General features: G+C 35.7%; 3 protein-coding genes across 3 annotated transcripts; all 3 read right to left on the bottom strand.

Annotated features, from left to right (window-relative positions):
* Positions 1–1,465: 1,465 nt before the first annotated feature.
* LOC131804618 (uncharacterized) lies at positions 1,466–8,637 on the bottom strand. Its single transcript, XM_059127659.1, has 2 exons — positions 8,490–8,637; positions 1,466–1,904 (listed from the first exon to the last, which is right to left on the bottom strand). The coding sequence occupies exons 1-2, from the start codon at positions 8,526–8,528 to the stop codon at positions 1,491–1,493; spliced, it is 453 nt and encodes a 150-aa protein (XP_058983642.1). The 5' UTR covers positions 8,529–8,637; the 3' UTR covers positions 1,466–1,490.
* Positions 8,638–15,399: 6,762 nt separating this feature from the next.
* Positions 15,400–16,032, bottom strand: LOC101896776 (uncharacterized). Its single transcript, XM_005187691.4, has 2 exons — positions 15,925–16,032; positions 15,400–15,863 (listed from the first exon to the last, which is right to left on the bottom strand). The coding sequence occupies exons 1-2, from the start codon at positions 15,967–15,969 to the stop codon at positions 15,483–15,485; spliced, it is 426 nt and encodes a 141-aa protein (XP_005187748.1). The 5' UTR covers positions 15,970–16,032; the 3' UTR covers positions 15,400–15,482.
* Positions 16,033–20,051: 4,019 nt separating this feature from the next.
* LOC101896945 (uncharacterized) lies at positions 20,052–20,637 on the bottom strand. The gene is made up of 2 exons (XM_011295934.3): positions 20,531–20,637; positions 20,052–20,466 (listed from the first exon to the last, which is right to left on the bottom strand). The coding sequence occupies exons 1-2, from the start codon at positions 20,576–20,578 to the stop codon at positions 20,101–20,103; spliced, it is 414 nt and encodes a 137-aa protein (XP_011294236.2). The 5' UTR covers positions 20,579–20,637; the 3' UTR covers positions 20,052–20,100.
* Between the last annotated feature and the right edge of the window lie 615 nt (positions 20,638–21,252).

The following is a 21,252-nucleotide window of genomic DNA, read 5'->3' as shown; positions in this document are numbered from 1 at the left end:
TGAGTTCGGGCTAAAGCCATTTAAATTCCAAAAAGTGCAAGAACTTACACCGCAACAGAAGGAAAATAGACTCAAAAGAGCTAAAGAGTTGCTTCGCTTGGCCGAAAGTGGTGAACTGCCGAATTTGGTTTTCTCCGATGAGAAAACATTCGTGGTCCAGCAGTTTTTAAGCAAACAAAATTATCGTGTTTAATTGCCAAAGAGGTCATCTGAAAATGTGCACCTTCGGTTGGCCACCAGAACTTAAGCGCCGGCCATGGTGATGGTATGGGTCGCCATAACAACCGACGGTCGCTCTCCGCTCATATTAATCGACTTTGGCATCAGAATAAATGCCGAATGTTATCGCGAAAATATTCTGGAGTGTGAATTAAAGCCTTGGGCACGCAAACATTTTGGCCGCAGACTTTGGACATTCCAACAGGACTTACAAAATGAGGTTCCTCGCTTCATTTCCAGCACACAATGGCCACTAAAATTTCCGGATACCAATCCGTTGGACTATTGTGTCTGGAGTATTTTGAAAACAAGGTTGGCGCTAAGAAATAACAAAGTGTCGATCACCTCAAGCTAGCGTTTCGCCGGGAATGGGCCAAAATACCGCAGAGCAACATTCGGGCGGCGTGTGACGGTTTCATTGGCCATGACGATTGAAGACTATAATTTGTGCCAAAGGTGGCTAATTCGAACAAATCTAAACTTATTCTAAAATTTGATGCTATTTCCGACATTTTTTTGCTTTCATTCAATAAAATTTAAAAAAAGTAAAAATTACGGCGTTTAACTTTGTAACAGATTTTTTATCTCACCCTGCTGGTTTGCTTTTTCGAAATTTTAATTAAATCAAAAATTTCAAAATTACATTTAGAATAGCATTTTTTCTATCGCATTCTCTCTCAAATCTTCTTATAAGCAAAGAGCCTTAAATCAACTGGCCATCTTTATATTAGAAACCCATTTAAATATAAATCATCCACTCCACATTTTAAAGCTTGCTTAACCATTTATTTACTTGTGCTTTTTAAAAAATAATTAAAAAACATATATATAATAATATTCCACAGTTAGTCTTAGTGTTCTTAGTTTACTTGGTTTGTTTATGAATTAAATTAAAATATTTGGCAAATGAATTGGCGCACATCGGTCACAGAAAGTTTGATGAAGTTTTCAAAATATGGAAATTTAGAATGATCGCCTATATAGATGGAATTGCTGTTCTTGATATATGTGCGTTTTTAAAAAATCTGCAATTGACTGGATTGGATGGTGGTTTTGTCAGGCAGTTATGTAAAAAAATGTTTTGGTCTTTTTTTCGACAATCATTCGAAATAGCCATATTTTGAAAACTAAACCCCACCCGTAAACAATGTGACGCATTCATTATTTTTAATTAAAGATGTATAAACTATAGTTTCCCATAAAAAATCTAATGTATTCTAGATGTATATATATATAACCCAGTGACTCTTTTTTTAAGATATTCATTTTATTTAGGCCTGTTTCGACAATTGTTCTTGACGTTTCTTAATGTAGGTTTTGACTTTTTGGCCAACTTCACTGTCCATAAGACACTTATGAACCTCATAGACATGAACATCATTCTCCTTATCGGCCTTGGGGTATTTGGCAACACAATCATCGGCCAATTTCTTGACATCACTCTCTTCCATGTCCATTTTGAATTGTTTGGCAATACGATCGGGATGCCAACCTTGGTGGGTGCAGAAGATGTCCATCTTCACGGAGGTGCACATCAAGTATTTGCGTACAGCTTCCTCATTGGGGAAATCGAAAGATTTCATGTGATTCATTTGCTCCTCGGTCAGGGGAACTTCTTCCAAGCAAGCAGCGCGGATGGTTTTGATTTCATCGGCGGTCTTGGGTGTCCAATCGTCGGCCGAGACCTGCAAAAAAAAATTAGTTAAGAAATTTTGAAGAAATATATTACTGAGTTTGCTTTAAATATAATTTTATTTCAGAAGAAAAAAAAATTTATGAAACTTCGGAAAGATTTTCTAAAAAAGAAACATAAAATGCAAAAATAAGATATTTTTATTTAGATTTATGATACGGTCCATATACTTTAATGTTCGAAGTTTATTTCTTCTAAATATAGACCGGGACTACACCTCCTCAAATGATCCATTCGCTTAGTGCAATTTTGACATACTTTGGTCAACATTTTTGTCAGATTTTGACCAGATAAAGCGGGCTTGTCCATATAGACATTAAGTTTAATATATCCCCACAAAGATACAAATTCGCACGATCTAGGAGGCCGATAAGTGTATTTTTACACGTACTATGTATACTACGTCACGTCCGTATTGGGTTATCCCCGACGTCAAGTTTTTTTTTTTTTTTTTTTTTTCTCATATTTTCTATTCAACTTCAATAATTTTTATACCCTACAACACTATGTGTTGGGGGTATTATAAGTTTGATTGGGCCAAAAATTATGTAACACCTCGAAATATTGGTTTCCCACATAGGAAAGTATATATGGATCTTCCTAGCTCGCCGAGCTGAGTCGATCTAGCTATGTATGTCCGTCCGTCCGTCTGTCCATGTTAATTTGTAATCACTCTACAGGTCGCAATTATGGCCCGATCTTCACGAAATTTAGAATGTAGGTGGGGCTTGGACCAGAATAGAACCCTATTGCTTTTGGAGATGATCGCCAAATGTTTAGGGGTTGAAATGGACCAAATACTGAAAAAATGTCGGATTTTGCAGTAGCTATACAGGTCGCAATTATAGACCAATCGCATGTAGATAGAGTTTAGTGCGGGGAAGAAGCCTACTAATTTGGGTGGTCATCGGATAATATTTAGCGGCTAAAATATACCATATCATTTTCATCATCATGTTGAAAAAAAAATCAAAATTATTCATTAAACCGTGAATATTTTAAATCCCGGCGAAATCACAAAGCCATCAAAAGGTTACTTCTGACCTTTACATTGATGTTATTATCCAACAAATCGGATATATAGCAAAATATGTGCGATATATATGTCTATCAAAGGAGATATGCTTGAAGAATCTCTTATATATCGAGAACGGCTGAACTGATTTCGACAGTTCTCATTAATTCAGAATGGCCTCTTGGCAGGAAAGAAAAAACGTCTAAAAAATCGCATAAAAATATCTCTCTAAAGATGAAAATATTGATTTTGTAAATTTTTCTCATATTTTTTTCAATTTTGTCATATTTTTGGCATATTTTCATTTTGAATTAAACATTTTGTAATATTTCTACAGCTAACAAAACTAAGTAGTTAGGATATCATATACAGATCTCATTTATGGCCCGATCCTTACGAAATTTTGCATGGGGATAAGATGAGGGTCAGAATAGAAGTCTACTCTTTTTGGAGATGATCGCCATATATTTAGGGGTTGAAATGGACCAACAACTGCAAAATTGTCGGCAGGTCGTAATTATCGCCCGATCCTCACGCACATTTGAATGGGGGTTACCGCACATTGCAAAAGCCAAGCAGTTTTGAATGGCCATCCAAAAATATTCAATGTGTGAAGGAGTTTGCCAACTTTTGTAGACAAAACACGAAAATGTCTATTCCAGTGACTTTTTGGAGAATTCACAAATACAGGAAAGACGCACTTCTGACTATTTCGTTAAGCTGATTTCGTTGAAGAATATAGTCAAATGTCTGTATCTCATATAGATGCGTTTCAGTCAAAAACCAATAATAAATGTTAATCTTTTGCCACTTCTGAGAGATTATAGGTCTTTGGGAAAAATTGGTTCCAGATCTAGGAAGACCATTTACATCTACCAATAAATTGGATATGAGCAAATTGGTTTAAGTTGCTATTATTCGAAAATTAGAGAACGAAACCTGATGGTTTTCTTTTATTTTTTGTCACAATATCTTTTGGAATTCTTTCGAGTATCTCGCCTATATAAACTGTATCGTTTATTGTAGTGTTGTAGGGTATTCAACGGTCGACCCCGCTCGACTGTAGCCTTTGCTTACTTGTTGATATTTGAGATCTTTTAATGCAAAACCTCTCCCCGGTGTGTGAAAAATTTCCACATAAGAGCAAGAAAGGGGTTTTGAATTCCCAGACTGAATGTTGGTTTATATCGAGGTTATACAAAAAAAAAAAAAAAAAAAAAAATAACCGACATGACTGGTTTTTTGAACCAATTGGAGTAATGTTGGAAAATATATTAGCTATTCGGATCAAAACGAATTAAGATAGGAAGCTACAATTTTTCACTGCCATGTTAAGTTCGCACGGAACCCCCCCGATATTCGCTATTTTGATGATTTTAGCCACATTTTTTTTTTTTTCAATTTCAAATTGTCTAAAAATCCGCAAAAGGAGTTCCTTTCGAGTACTTTACGACCTGGAAGAATTATCTATAAAGGTCCATGACAATGTATACCTCATATAACGATACCTCCCTATACATTGGTGTGTATGATGGTTGGTATTACAAATGAGATATATCGGTCCACATTTTGGGATAGCCCCCTTATAACGGTATCTCCCGATATTCGGTATTTTGATAGTTTGAACCACATAATTTCACCAATTTGTACAAAAATTGGTATTTGTAGTACTTTATGGGTTCTAGCTCTAGTGGCGGAATATTGTAGGTCGACATATTCGTATAGCCCCCGTATAATAGATCTCCCGATATTCGGTATTTTAATGATTTTTCTAAATTTTCCACAGGTTTTTTTTTTGTTGTTTGTAATGGCTTCCAGCTTCAGTGACAGAACATTGGCTATATAGGTCCACGTTTTTGTATAGCCCCCCATATAAAACGGTACCTCCCGACATTCGGTATTTTTCCACGGATTTGCCTAAAAATTGGTATTTGTTGTTCGTTATGGTTCTAGCTCCGTTGGCGGAACATTGTATATGCGGCTCCACGTTTTCGTTTAGCCTCCATATAATTGTACACCCCAAAATTCGGTATTTTGAAGGTTTAGCCCACATTTTTCTACGGAGTTGTCTAAAAGATGGGATTGGTAGATCCAGTGGTAGAACATTGAAAACCTAGGTCTATGTTTTCCTATAGCGCACATATAACTGTTCCATTGGATATTCGGCATTTTGACGATTTAAGCCACATTTTCTAATAGATTTGTGTGAAATTTGGTAGTAGTGCTTCAAAATGGGTTCTACAGCCGGCGTCAAAACATTGCCATATTCGTCCTAGTCAAACTAGTTACATTTATCAACGAAATTATGTAAAATTTGGCATTTAAAACTCGCAATAGATAACAAACGTTGTAGTATAAAATTGTCTTGTCGTATTAGTATGGCCCCCAAATAACGGCTCCAACCGATCTTCTGGAGGTTGTACATTAAAGTGGAACACGTTTGAGTCTAGATACTCTTGTATAAAAATGTTTTCTTTACCCAATGATCTTTTCACGTGTTTTTCAAAATACATGATTCGAAATAAATGCACTAAAATACTGTAACTCAGAAGTTAATGCATCGTTTATACATATAAACTCTGGTATTGACCTTTCAAATGTAGTTTACAGAAACATAATCGAGTTCGATGATGGGCAATACAGGTCCACTCCTTCTGGTCCAAAAAAGGTCAAAATTTTCACAGAAAATAATTATTAAATTATCCGATTACCGATTATCTTCAAATTTCACACATCCCAATATTTTTTTTCCAACACAAGATATGGTGTGAAGACGGAGGTATCCCCCTAAAACGTATCAAAATTTTGAACAATTATATCACAAGTAAATATGGAATAAAAATGCAATACAACACAAGTAAATATGGAATATATCGGACCACGCCTTCTGGTACCTCCCCCAGAAAGGGTCAACATTTTGGCTGCTTATACCCTCATAACATGCGATCTCCTTAAACAAAGCCACTCTGCGATTTTCTTTAAACAAATTATGTCTCAATTTGTGGCCAAACTCGAGATTAAATGAAAATAGGGAATTTTTCGATCCTCTCCTTTTGACACACGCTTATGGTGAGGGGTAGTTGCTTAAAATTTGGAAATAAGTCAATTGTCATAAAATTGCAAATAATTATTCGTAGAAATCTTGTAATTCCGCACAATGCAATAACTTTATCTTTATTGCCTCTTATAGTGTAAAAGAGGAACTTATTAGCCTATTCTTTCAGGTACAAAATTTTGAATCACTGCACTAATAACACTAATAACACAAAATAATTTAAAATAATCCATTAAAAACAATGATTACCTCTCAAGAATTTACCTGTTTTTCAAGAGCCTTTATTTTAAAAACAATTAAGCAAAGGCTATAGTCGTGCGGGGCCGACGATGTGATACCCTACAACACCACAATATGTTAGAATTCCTCCTTATGTCTAAATCCATTTTGGAAGACTTGACTTTTGGAATTATGTCATAGAGCAGTGCCCAGATATAACGCTTAGCTTTTTGACCAGGGACATTTGTCCAATATTTACGCACTCCGTCATGTTGTGATCCATTTTACAGCTAAATATAATCCAATGGTCATCCAAAATGCCAGACTTCTTCCCTGCCCTTTACTCTTTTCTTATTCAAAATTTCGTGTGAATTGTAACTTTTTTCTGTTTTTGGCTCATTTGAACTACTAAATATTTTTCGTTCATCTCCAAAAGCAATAGGCCGAATTAGCATAAAAAAGCCAGAAGTTCGTCTTTTGTGTATTTCGGATATCGTCTGTAACTAATGTTGTTATTTTTTTTTCACACAAAAGCAGTGGTCCATTCTACCCGCTGTCCTAAACTCTAACTTCATGCGAGATTTCATGCGAGTGTTGACTTTTGGAATTATGCCATAGAGTAGTGCCCAGATATACCACTTAGCTTTTTGACCGGGGACATTTGTCCAATATTTACGCACTCCGTCGTGTTGTGGTCTATTGTTCAGCTAAATATAATCCAATGGTCATCCAAAATGCTAGACTTCTTCCCTGCCCTTTACTCTTTTCTCATGCAAAATTTCGTGTGGATTGCAAAATTTTTCTGTCATTTGAACTACTAAATATTTTCCGATCATCTCCAAAAGCAATAGGCCGAATCAGCATAAATAGCCAAAAGTTCGCCTTTTGTGTATTTCGGATATCGTCTGTAACTAATGTTGGTATTTTTTTCACACAAAAGCAGTGGTCCATTCTACTCGCTGTCCAAAACTCTAACTTCATGCGAGATTTCGTGTCCTTTGCTTTCTATTTGTGACCTTTATAACGGCTGCAAAATCAGCGATATTTTTAGTTGTTGGTCCATTTCAACCCATAAATATATTGCGGACATCTTGGAAAACAATAGGACTAGCCCTTCTGTGCCTAACCCTACCTTGTGAAGAATCGGACGATAATTGCAATCTGTATATAACAACCTCAATCTGTATTGAAAGGTGAAAAAATATTATAAAATATACACTTTAATATTATAAGTCAAATTGAAAAAATCGCATGCGATAAAAAATATTAAAAAATAAAAAAATGTCACAAAATACTACAAAATCTATATTAACATCATTATTGGCAACTTTTTATTCGATTTTTTTTAGATTTTATGCTTTTATGCCAAGACGACATTCTGAATTAACAAAATTTGTCAAAATCGGTCCAACCATTCTTGAGCTATAAGAATTCTAGCTAACATCCCCTTCCTTTGTATATATACATTGAATATATTTCGATATATATCCGATAAATTTAGTACCGTCATCTACATAACAGTCAGAATTGACCTGTTCTTTTATTTGTGATTTCGCCAGGATAAAAAATATTCGCGGTTTAATGGAAAATTTGACTTTAATTTAACACAAAGGTTATGGTCAATTTCACCTACTAAATATTATCCGATGACCATCAAAATTGGAAGGTTACTGCCCAGCCCTAAGCTCTAGCAACATGCAAACTTCCGCGTCGATTGGTCTATAATTTTGCAAATGCAAAATCAGGAAATTTTTTAGTTTTGGTCCATTTCGACCCCTAAATTTTATTCAATCATCTCCAAAAACAATAAGGTTCTATTCTGACCCTATCCCCACTTCCATTTTCAATTTCGTGATGATCGGGCCATAATTGCGACCTGTAGAGTGATTACAAATTAACATGGACAGACGGAATGACGGATATACATAGCTAGATCGACTCAGCTCGGCGAGATAGGAAGATCGATATATACTTTCCAGTGTGGGAAAATAATATTTCGTGGGGTTACATAATTTTTGGCCCAATCAAACCCCAATAAAAATGCATTTGCTTGACGACAAGGGTCTTTCAATTGCTCTCTTCGAGGTTCTTGAATCTTGCAAGAATACCCACTTATTAATAGGAAAGTTCAGCGGTGTCAACTTTTTTAAATTCTTTGACTTTTATAAAAATCTTACACAGATCATTCACTTATTTCACATTGACTTTTATTTTCTTTTTTTCAATTTCTTTTGTGAATTATATTTTTATGCGTTTTCTATTTTTTTTTTGTCATTGTTCTCACTTACACAGGCAACAATGGCCAACAAAGCCAAAAATAATTTCATTGTGTCTTCAAAATCTTCTGCACTTTCACTCTCGAACTATAACCGTGGCGTTGAATGGTTCCCAATCAACTGATTTAATTCGGAATTGAAGAAATGCTATATAAGCATTTATTCTCCTCATCTACCCCCTGACATTCACACATACATACCCACAGACACACATGCAGAGGCCAGAGACATGTGGTGTACTTTGTTGGTTGACGTTTAAGCTGCAGCCGAGTCTTAAGCTGATAAGACAGAGATCTGAACCTTTTGTGTCATCTTATCTGTGCAAATACGTTTGGTTTTCATTTTTTGTTTTCTTGAGGAGACCTAGCGATAGTTGGTGATAAGCCGGGATACATATTTATTTATTTTTTCTATTATTTGCATTGGATTGCTGTTGTTTGTGTGTTTGTTTTGCTTGGTCTCCCGGTTCTAGGTTTATAAATATTACTGGGAATAGACATAATTTTAAGGATGATGATTTTTTCGAAATGATTGACATTTGCTTGTTGAAATGAAATGAAAACAAAAAACATACAACCTCTGATAAGCATAATCCAACACATAACCTTTGAGGTTGACATAATCATGTTAAACAAAGTATTTGCAGCAATTGTGTGATAAGTTTCTCGAGATATTCAATATTTTGGTACCAATTTTTAAAACTGATAATGAGACATAGTTCTTAGCATGAATAAAAATTACATTTTGAGTTGAAGGGACGATTGGGAAGAGTTCTTAATAACATGGTGGAATCTTAACTCAAACACAACTGAGAAAAAAGGTAACAATTTAGAAATAGAGAGTAAAAATTGGCTTGTCGAAAAATATAAACCCATAGGCTATGATCATTTGTATACGTATATGTGTATATACTAACCGCATTCGATCAAAAATTATGGTTCGTATTTTTTACAATATATAATAAAGCAGTAAATGTTCTTAAAAATATACAAGCCTTAAGAAAAACAAGTTAAAAAGCAGTACGTTCGGCCGGACCGAACTTTCAATACCCTCCACCATTTGAACGAATTTGGAAATTTTCAAAAAATAAAATCCGTTAAAAATTCCGGTAAAATCTTAAAAATACCGAATATAGCCGTTATATTGAGGTCTATACGACGTGGACCTACATAGGAATTGTTGTCATAAGCCATTACCATATTCAAATTCGAAACTTCAAATAAACGGTGAATAATATAGCTAAAATCATCAAAATACCGTACATAGGGAGGTACCGTTACATCTGAGCAATACGAAGACCTGGACCAGCATAAACAATTTTCTGTCACAGGCTATAGCATACATAACGAACTTCAAATACGACATCTCAAAAAATTTCGGTGGGTATTGTACCTATCGAATATAGGGAGGTACTGATATATGGGGCCTATACGAAGACCTGTACCTGCATAGACAATTTTCTGACACAGACTGTAATTTCCATTACGAACTCTAAATACGTAATTTGAAACAATTCCGTTAAATAATGACGCTAAAATCATCAAAATACCGAATTTTGGGAGTTACCGTTATATGGGGGCTATACGAAGACGTGGACCTGCACAGACAATTTTCTTTCTAAGGCTGTAGTATCCATTTCGAACTTTAAATACAAAATTTTAAATAATTCCGATGAATAATGTCGCTAAAATCATCAAAATACCCAATATCGGGAGGTATCGTTGTATGGGGGCTATACGAAGACGTGGACCTGCACAGATAATTTTCTGTTCTAGGCTGTAGTATCCATTTCGAACTTCAAATACGAAAATTGAGACAATTCCGGTGAATAATGTCGCTAAAATCATCAAAATACCGAATATCGGGAGGTACCATTATATGGGGGAATATGAAAACGTGGACCTACATGGCCCATTTACGAACATAACCTGCCTACTGGAAAAATAAACACGTGTGGAAAATTTTTGCCTTCTATCTCGATTTGTTCGAAAGATAGCTTGATTACAACAGACAGACAGACGGACATCTCTAAATCGACATAGAACTTTACGCTGATAAAGAATATATATACTTTGTTGGGCCTTATTTGAGTATTTCGAGGAGTTACAAACGGAATGACAAAGTTAATATACCCTCCATAGTATGATGGAGGGTTTAGAAATATTATTATTTGAATAAGTGACAAGGTCAATTTCTACAATCCCAAAGTTTAAATACTGCTACCGAATTTCAAACTAATACCGAGAGTTACTTTTATGCGGGAAATAAACGGAAACATGGAGCGATTTATTCAGTCCCATAAAAATATCTGATATAACTTGCTTATAACCATTTAGGTGGAACCTTTGAAGGTTAAAGTACTTACCACAGGCGGAGTTATGGGCATGTTTAAATCTTCTGCTTACGAATATATATATAGATATACTCCGTGTGTAAAAATTAATTTTTTTCACGAGATTGTTGAAAACTCTCAAAAAAATTCTGATTTTGGCTACGACATCTTTAAAATATCCCGGATTTAAACTGACATAACCTGCGAAGGGCTTGAAATATTTTAAACTATAATTTGCCAGGAAGTCCTTGAAAATATTTTAAGTTAAACCCCAACATTTGTATGTATCCGGGAAGTCCTCAGCAAAGTCCAGAATTACTGAAATAAAAGCTAGATATGTAAAACAAGTAAGCAAAGGCCAAAATACTGCAGAGCGACATTCGGACAGCGTGTGACGGTTTCATAGGACGTTTGAAGGCCATAATTCGTGCCAAAGGTGACCAATTCGAACAAATCTATACTTATTCTAAGATTTTATGCTAGTTCCGACATTTTTGCTTTCATTTAATAAAATTAAAAAACAAGTAAGCTGCTTCTATAGTCGTGCGGGGCCGACTATGTGATACCCTACAAAACTACAATATGTTAGAAGCCTCCTTATGTCCAAATTCATTTTGGAAGATATCTCTTTTGATATTATATCACGGAGAAGTCCCCAGATATTACCCGTAGCATTTTGACATTTGCCCAATATTTATGCACTCCGTCATGCTGTTAGATGTTGTGCTCCATTTTACAGCTGAATATAACCCAATGGTCATCCAAAATCCCTATTCTTAACTCTCTTCTCAGGCGTGTCGATTGGCTTCAATTGTGGGACAGGAAATGTTTTCTGCTTTTGCAAGAGGCTCCTCAGTATCTCCAAATTTGAACTCGTCTATATGATTTGCTTGTCTACGATATCTGACTATATTCATCAACAAAATCAGCAAAAAAAATTCAGAAGTTCGCCTTTGTGTATTTTGTATATCGCCTGTAAGTAATGGTGGTATGTTTTCAAACACAAAAGTAGTGGTCCATTCTACCCGCTGTCCTAAACTCTAACTTCATGCGAGATTTCATACCTTTTGGTTTCTATTTGTGACCTTTATAACGGCTGCAAAATCAGGAACATTTTTAGCTGTTGGTCCATTTCAACCCGTAAATATATTGCGGACATCTTTGAAAACAATAGGCCTAGCCCTTCTGAGCCTTACCCTACCTTTGTGAAAATTTTCGTGGGGATCGGAAAATAATTGCAATTCGTATTACAGCCTATGTTGTAAGGTAAAAAAATATTACAATATGTACACTTCAATATTATAAGTCAAATTGAAAAAATAGCATGCGATAAAAATATGAAAAAAATAAGAAAATATCACTAAATACTACAAAATCTATGTTAACATCATTATTGGCAACTTTTTATGCGATTTTGTAGATTTTATTCTTTTATGCCAAGAGGGCATTGTGAATTGACAAAATTTGTCAAAATAGGTCCAGCCATTTTTGAGATATAAGCATTCTAGCTAACATACCCTTCTTTTTTATATATATTACGCTATATACAGGGCGAGATGAAAAAACTGCAACCAACTTCAGACTGCTGTCATTTCTAAGCCTCTCGTCCGACAGCTTTTAAAATTAGTCCAGTGATAGCTCATTATATTGTTTACAATCGTACAAACGCATTTTGGTGAAAATTTTCCAGAAAAAAAATTATTCGTGATGGAATTCATGCGTGATAGTGTGATTTCTTTATATATGGAAAACCACAAGTGGCTATCGATCGAGCATTCAGTATTTAAATGTGAATAACTGTTTTCTGTCTCGTACCATCGCTCGTTACCGTGATACTGATAGCATAGCCCGACGTCATGGAAGTGGACGGAAGAAAACAGCAACATCAGCAGAAATGGTTCGAATAGTAAAGAAGCGACTTGATCGAAATCCGCGTCGCAGTGGCCGAAAAATGGCTCGTGAGCTGAACATATCGCAATATTCCAAATATTGAAAAATGAGCTCAAGGTAAAGCCATTGAAACTCCAAAAAGTGCAAAAACTTACACCGCAACAGAAAGAAAATGGACTCTAAAGAGCTAAAGAGTTGCTTCGCTTGGCCAAAAGTGGTGAACGTCCGAATTTGGGTTTCTCCGATGAGAAAACATTCGTTGTCCAGTAGTTTGTAAAACAAACAAAATGATCGTGTTTACTTGCCAAAGAGGTCAGCTGAAAATGTGCACCTTCGGTTGGCCACCTGAACTGAATCGCCGGCCATGGTGATGGTGTGGGCCGCCATAACTGCCGATGGTCGCTCTCCGCTCGTATTAATAGACCGTGGCATCAGAATAAATGCCGAATATTATTGCAAAAATATTCTGGAGGGTGTATTAAACCTTGGGCACGCAACAATTTTGGCCGAAGACCTTGGACATTCCAACAGGATTCACCACCATCGCACTCAGCACGCGCCACCCAAGAATGGTTACAAAATGAGGTTCCTCGCTTCATTTCCAACGCACAATGTGCATCAAAATCTCCGGATACCAATACGTTAGACTATTGTGAAAAATACCAAAGTGTCGATAACCTCAATCAAGCACTTCGCCGGAAATGGGCCAAAATACCGCAGAGCAACATTCGGGCATCGTGTGGGAGTTTGAAGGCCAAGAGACGTGTCAAAGGTGACCAACTCAAACAAATCTAAACTTATTCTCATTCAATAAAATTTAAAAAATAAATGTAACAAGTTAAAAAGCAGTAAGTTCGGCCGGGCCAAACTTTGAATACCCTCCACCATTTGGAACGAATTTGGAAATTTTAAAAAAAAATAAATCCTTAAAAAATTCTGTTAAAATTTAAAAATACCGAATATTGCCGTCATATTGGTGTCTATACGACGTGGAACTACATAGGCATTCTTTGCCATTAGCCATATCAAATTCGAAACTTGAAATAAACAGTGAATAATGTAGCTAAAATCATCAAAATTTCGTATATAGGGAGGTACTATTATATCGGAGCAGTGCGAAGACCTGAACCAGAATAGACAATTTTCTGTCACAGGTAATAGCATCCATTACTAATGTCAAATGCGATATCTCAAACAATTTTGATGGTATTGTACCTAAACTCGTCAAAATACCGAATATAGGGAGGTACTGATATATGGGGCCTATACGAAGACCTGGACCTGCATAGACAACTTTCTGTCATACATACAGCCTCCCTTTGGATACTACAGCCTCCCTTTTGAACTTGAAATACCAAATTTGAAACAATTCCGGTGAATAATGTCGCTTAAATCATCAAAATACGGAATATCGGGAGGTACCGTTATATGGGGGTTATACGAAAACGTGGACCTGCACTGACAATTTTCTGTCTTAGGCTGTAGTAAAATAATGTCGCTAAAATCATCAAAATACCGACTATCGGAGGGAACCGTTATATCGGGGCTGTACGAAGACGTGGACCTGCACATACAATTTTCTGTCATAGTCTGTAGTACCCATTATGAACTTCAAATCCGAAATTTGAAACAATTCCGGTAAATAATGTCGCTAAAATCATCAAAATATCGACTATCAGAGGGTACTGATATATGGGGCCTATACGAAGACCTGGACCTGCATAAACATTTTTCTGTCACAGACTGTAGTTCCCATTACGAACTCTAAATACGTAGTTTGAAACAATGCCGGTGAATAATGTCGCTAAAATCATCAAAATACCGAATATAGGGAGGTACCGTTATATGGGGGTTATACGAAGACGTGAACCTGCCCAGATAATTTTCTGTCATAGGCTGTAGCATCCATTACGAATCTCAAATACCAAATTTGAAGCAATTCCGGTGAATAATGTCGCTAAAATCATCAAAATACCAAATATCGGGAGGTACCGTTATATGGGGGCTATACGAAGACGTGGACCTGCCCAGATAATTTTCTGTCATAGGCTGTGGTATCCATTTCGAACTTCAAATACCCAAGTTGAAACAATTCCGGTGAATAATGTCGCTAAAATTATCAAAATACCGAATATCGGGAGGTAACGTTTTTTGGGGGCAATATGAAAACGTGGACCTACATGGCCCATTTACGAACTTAACATGTCTACTGGAAAAAAAACCACGTGTGCAAAATTTTAGCCTTCTATCTCAATTCGTTCGAAAGATAGCGTGATTACAACAGACAGACGGACAGACAGACATACAGACAGACGGACATGGCTAAATCGACTTAGAATTTGACGCTGATCAAGAATATATATACTTTGTTGGGTCTAACATGAGTATTTCGAGGAGTTACAAACGGAATGACAAAGTTAATATACCCTCTATAGTATGGTGGAGGGTATAAAAAATATGGCGTTTGACTTTGTTGCAGTTTTTTTTATCTCACCCTGTACAATAAGACAAAATGTTTCCTACTGACACTTGTATCTGGTATAAAATCAGACACATACAACCTTCATAAAATGTGACGCATTTCAAGACTATTTGCATAAAATCTCAATAATAATTGAAATTAAAACGCAATATTATTCTCACACGACCCACAATAATATACCACGCACTAATTGATAAGTTGATGTTGACTTCATCGGATTTTCATTATTTTCCTACATAATTATTTATTCTAACTTTTTTTTTTCTTTTTTTCGTAAAATGTAAAAAAAATATTTTGAAAATTATGTTGGTCTCTCATTTTTAACATCACCATCCGCATTATTTCCTTCTTTCAAGCACTTGGCGACATGGTAGACCATTTCATACTCCGATTTAATTTCCTTGTATTTATTAACACAATCTACCACCATGTTGCGATTATGCAACCGATTCATCTTATCTAAAGCGTAGAGTAATCTCTCCGTATCGAATCCCTTTTCCGTGGTATAGAAATTCATGCCTTTAGCTGTGCATATAATATACGCTATCAAATCTGGATGATAATGTACTAAACCTAGCAGCAAATCAGCTTTACTTTCATCGGTCAGTGGATTTGATTCGGCACACTGATCTTGTATCGCCCCAGGGTCTTTGGGATACCAATCATGTTCGTTAGCGAGGACCTTTAAGAGTGCAAATATATTTATTAAGAAATAATTACGAAGAAAATACAAATAATTATACCTGGGTGAAAATAATTCCGATCAGTATGAAAAATGATTTATTCATTGTATCAACGGCTTGATTGAAAATATTACTGATTATTTACAGATGGAGAGTGTTGTTTTTATATTAAAGACCTTTAACCTTAAACATCTATTACTATAGATGCATTAGAGGCGGGCAAAAAAAAATTAAATGCGCTTGAAGAATGATAGCCACACTTTCTAACACAAATAAAAATATTATGGGAGCCGGAACCGCGAAACGTTGAAAAAGAACTGCTCATGAGTCGAAGGGGCTCGAAAATATGGGATGTTCGTTATTCGAACTGAATGAATATGAAAAGTACAAATGGCATGGAAATCTGAAATCCGATACGAAAATTACTAAAAGCTGCTAGATAAGGTATATATAAATATATGTACTTTACCATTATTAGAGAGATTTTTGGAAATTCGCAAAAAAAACTCACACAAATATTCAAAAAAAAAAAAAAATCACCTGAAGAGGTGAACCGGTGTATTTCATTTGCACCAGAAAATAGGTTAGTTTTCATTCACTCGGGAGTGAAACTTGCTCGCGAGTGTAATTGATTGAAGAATGAGAGTTTTATACAGAGTTAACTCTCTCTGTTTGAAAAGGTAGATTGGGAGCCTTTCGCTTAAAATAAAATGAGAGTGAAGCAAGTAAAAAAGCTGTAAGTTCGGCCAACCGAACTTTGAATGCCCCCCACCATTTGGTACAAATTTGGCAATTTAAAAAAAAAATATAATTCCCTTCAAATTCTGTTAAAATCTTGAAAATACCGAATGTAGCCGTATATTAGGGCTTATACGACGACGTGGATCTGCATAGGCAAATTTTGTCACAAGCTATTACAATATTCAAATGCGAAACTTGAAAAAAACATGTGCTTATAATGTAGCAAGAATCAGCAAAATACCCAATATAGGGAGGTACCATGGGGGTTATAAAACGTGGACCTGCACAAACAATTTTCTGGAACAGGCTGCAGTATCTATTACGAACTTCAAATACAAAATGTGAAATAATTCCGGTACATAATGTCGCTAAAATGATCAAAATACCGAATATCGGGGATTCCGTTATACGGGGGCTATACGAAGACGTGGACCTGCGCAGACAATTTTCTGTCATAGGATGTAGTATTCATTACGAAATTCATATAACAAAATTTGAAATAGTTCCGGTAAAAAAATCATGGAAATACCGAATATCGGGAGGTACCGTTATATGGGGGCAGTACGAAGACGTGGACCCACACAGACAATTTTCTGTCACAGGCTGTAGTATCCATTACGAACTTCAAATTCTAAATTTGAAATAGTTTCGGTAAATAATGTCTCTAAAATCATCAAAATAGTGCATATCAGGAGGTACCGTTATATGGGGGCTATACGTAGATGAGGACCTACTTGGCCCATTTGGTTCATCCAATGCAATGTATTCAGTTGTTAGTACCCTTTTGATACGCATTCGGATAACCCATCCTTGCCATATGCCTGCCCATTAAGAGGGGTCTCGTTCAAAATTTGAAGATTCTAGGCCGTTTCTGGTCGTTGATTCTATATCAGACAGTCAGTTATTTCACCACTCTTTTATACCCTCCTCCATGGGGGGAGGAGGGCGTTTGTAACACCACGAAATATACATTTTAGACTTCAAAAAGTGCATGTATTCTTGATCAGCACAAAATTCTCGACATAGCGATGTCTGTTCGTCTGTCTGCCGTCCGTCCGTCTGTGTAAATCACCATAGCTTCCCAACGAATTGAAGTAGGTTGATAAAATTTTACTCAGATGTGTGTTAGGTCTGCAGGACATTTGGTATGGCCATATAACTGTTCCGACAGATTTAAGGGTTTTGCTGCTTTAGCCACAAATTTGCTATAAATTAGCCGCGTGTGTTCCTTGCAACGTAGGTCCAAATTTTGATACAGTTCCCATATAACTTTACCTCCAAATATTCGGTATTTTGATGATTTGTGTCACACTTTTCACCGGAAATGCAATGCATAATTTGCAATTTGAAGTTCCTAATGGCTACTATATCCTATGACAGAAAATTGGATATGTAGGTCCACGTATTTGTATAGCCCCATATATCACGGTACCCCTTCTATATTCAGTATTTTGATGATTTTAGCTACTTTGTTCACTGGAATTGATTCAAAGTTCGTATTTTAAGTTCGTAACGGCTGCTACAAAATGTGACCGAAAACTGCATATGCAGGTCGGTCCAGGTTTTTGTATAGCCACCATATAACTGTACCTTCAGATATTCGATATTTTGATGATTTTAGCGACATTATTCATTGGAATTATTTCAAATTTCGTATATTATGTTCATAATAGGTACTACAGCCTATGACAGAAAATTGCATATACAGACCCAGGTCTTCGGATGGTGCCCACATAGTGTTACCTCCCTATTTACCGCATTATGAGAATTTTAGCTGCATTATTCACCAACATTATTTCAAGTTTCGTATTTGAATATCGTAATGTCCAATGAAGGAAATTCCATTTTCAGGTCCTCGTCTTCGTATAGGCATTCGGTATTATTATGATTTTTGAAGATTTTTTTTAACGTTTTTTTTTGAAATTTACAAATTTCTTCAAAATGGTGGAGGGTATTCAAAGTTCGGCCCGGCCGAGCTGTTCAAAAAAATTTCAGGATTTTTTTTAGAAAGAATAAAACATCCTTTAAAAAGATTATAGGTCATACCACGATATGGTATGATCCTCACATGAACGTATCGCCTGATTTGAGGTATTTCCGGGTTCATGGCCACATTTTTTAATTGATTTGATCCTTATTTGACATCTTGGTGGCAAATCTCTTCACAGAAAAATTTCAATGTTGATCAATAATTCGTAGTACGTATAGGAACCTCCTGATGTTAACTATTTCAAGTGTCTGACCACATTTTCCAATCGATGCGTATTCAGGCTACTTTGGGGGTAGAGAACCATCATAGAGACAAATTGCAATATACGTACATATTTTGGTATTGTCTCCCATATAACAGGTACACCGATATATAGTGATTATAATCGATTGGCAGACAAGAAGATGGACATTGCTTAATCGCCATTTTTACTATAATCAAAAACATAGATGCACAATTTGAGGTTATATGGTAATGGGTATGGAAGGGTATATAAATTTGACCATTCTGAAATTATACTGCCCTCAATTATGAGGTGCACAAAACCATCTTCTAAAACTCAATTTGTTGCTCATTTGAATCGGAAATGTTGCTAAGCCCATTACAATACTAAACAGTAAGATAGCTGTGAATTCGGCCGGGATGAACTTTGAATACCCTCCACCCATTTATAACGAATTTGGAAATTTTGAAAAAGATAAAATCCGTTAAAAATTCTGTTAAAATCTTAGGGTCTATACGACGACGTGGACCTTCATAGGCCACTTTTGTCAAAAGCCATAAAAATACTCAAATGCGAAACTAGATCTGTTTATAATGTCGCTAAAATCATCAAAATACACAATATCGGGAGGTACCGTTATATGGGGGCTATAAGAAAACGTGGAACTGCAAAGACAATTTTCTGTAATAGGCTGTAGTATCCATTACATCAAATAGCAAATTTGAAACAATTCCGGTGAATAATGTCGCTAAAATCATAAAAATACCAACTATCGGGAGGAACCGTTAAGTGGTAACTATATCATACCGTGGACCTACATGACCCATTTTCAATATCAAAAGTCCTGCAGACATAATACACATTTGAGTAAAATTTTATCAACCTACTTCTTTTCGTTCGGAAGCTAGAGTGATTTCAACAGACGAACGGACAGAGCTAAATAGACATAGAATTTTCACCCTCCATACTATGGTGGAGGGTATAAAAATTGAGCTTAGTTCTTAAATGGGGCTACTATAAACATTTGCTATATAATTTCTACTAGATGTGCTATATCAGTTAGATTTCTAACTCTTTAATTAAAACCTATGGGTAAAAAATGGGATCAGGTTCGTTAAAATCTCAGTCAAGTTATTATTTGAAATAAAAATTGTTCCACTTATATTAGCCAGATTATGTAAATTATTATGCTTAAAAAAAATGTCTTAAAGACTAAAACTAAGTCCCGGCCAGTTAGTAATTTATACAATTTATTATTTTTTATGAAGCTCAACAAACAATTTCAATGTTTTTCCCCGGAAACATTTTTATCTTCAATGCACTTGGCTACATTAAACACCTTTGTTTCTTCCGGACTAACATCCTTATTCTTCTTGACACACTCTTCGACAGCGTTGCGATTATGTAAAAGATCCATTTTCTCTAAGGCATATATCAATCTATTCGCATCGAATCCATTCTCCGTAGTATAGAAATTCATGAACTTGGCAGTGCACAGGAAGAAAGCGATTAAATCTGGGTGGGCATGGATAACACCTTTCTCCAGATCATTTCGACTTTCTTCCGTAAGTGGATTTTCTTCTCGGCATTTTTCATGCACTGCTACAGGATTTTTGGGATACCAATCATGCGGGTCATCGGCAAGGGCCTTTGAGAAAGACAGTTAAAATAACAATTTCGAAATAGATTAAGGCGAAAAGCAAAATAAATACCTGTGAGAGAATTACACCTAAAATAATAGCACCAATTATTTTGTTCATATTGAAAAAAAAAAATGTCTTGGTCCGAACGGATTTGTGTAGTTACAGATTGAAACTAGTCGTGGTCCAGTCTTTTGTAAGCATTTTATATAGCCTTTTTTACACAAATTGATTGAGATTATATGACATTGCATTTTTTGTTTAGATCCCAGCAGATAAGAAAATTTAGCATTATAGTGATTAGCAAACAAGTAAAAAATCTATAAGTTCGGCAGGGGCGAACTTGGAATACTCTCCACCACTTGGAACGATTTTGGCAATTCTCAAAAAAAAATAAAATCTGTTAAAATCTTAAAAATATCGAATGTAGCTGTTATATTAGAGTCTATACGACGACATAGACCTGCATAGGTAACTTTTGTCATAAGTCATTACAATATTCAAATTCGAAACTAACTAGTATCCATTTCGAACTTCAAATACAAAATTTTTTAACAATTCTGAAGAATAATATCGCTAAAATCGTAAAAATATCGAATATCGGGAGGTACACTTATATGGGGGCTATACGAAGACATGGACCTGCACAGACAAACTCCTATCATAGGCTGTAGCATCCATTACGAACTTCAAATGCCAAATTTGAAACAATTCCGGTGAATAATGTCGCTAAAATAATCGAATATCGGGAGGTACCGTTATATGGGGGCTATACGAAGGCGTGGAGCTGCACA

The sequence above is a fragment of the Musca domestica genome, unplaced genomic scaffold, assembly GCF_030504385.1.
Source record: "Musca domestica strain aabys unplaced genomic scaffold, Musca_domestica.polishedcontigs.V.1.1 468, whole genome shotgun sequence".
Lineage (NCBI taxonomy): Eukaryota > Metazoa > Arthropoda > Insecta > Diptera > Muscidae > Musca > Musca domestica.
The sequence above is the reverse complement of the archived record's forward strand: the minus strand, read 5'-3'. Positions and strand labels throughout refer to the sequence as shown.

What these genes read in the sequence shown, in the direction of transcription:
- LOC131804618 (XM_059127659.1), bottom strand. Translation starts at nt 8,528, where the DNA reads ATGAAATTATTTTTGGCTTTGTTGGCCATTGTTGCCTGT. An exon ending in TGTTGGCCATTGTTGCCTGT is followed by an intron (nt 1,905 to 8,489) that starts GTAAGTGAGAAC and finishes TTTTTTTTGCAG; the next exon opens with GTCTCGGCCGACGATTGGAC.
- LOC101896776 (XM_005187691.4), bottom strand. Translation starts at nt 15,969, where the DNA reads ATGAATAAATCATTTTTCATACTGATCGGAATTATTTTCACCCAG. An exon ending in TCGGAATTATTTTCACCCAG is followed by an intron (nt 15,864 to 15,924) that starts GTATAATTATTT and finishes GCACTCTTAAAG; the next exon opens with GTCCTCGCTAACGAACATGA.
- LOC101896945 (XM_011295934.3), bottom strand. Translation starts at nt 20,578, where the DNA reads ATGAACAAAATAATTGGTGCTATTATTTTAGGTGTAATTCTCTCACAG. An exon ending in TAGGTGTAATTCTCTCACAG is followed by an intron (nt 20,467 to 20,530) that starts GTATTTATTTTG and finishes TCTTTCTCAAAG; the next exon opens with GCCCTTGCCGATGACCCGCA.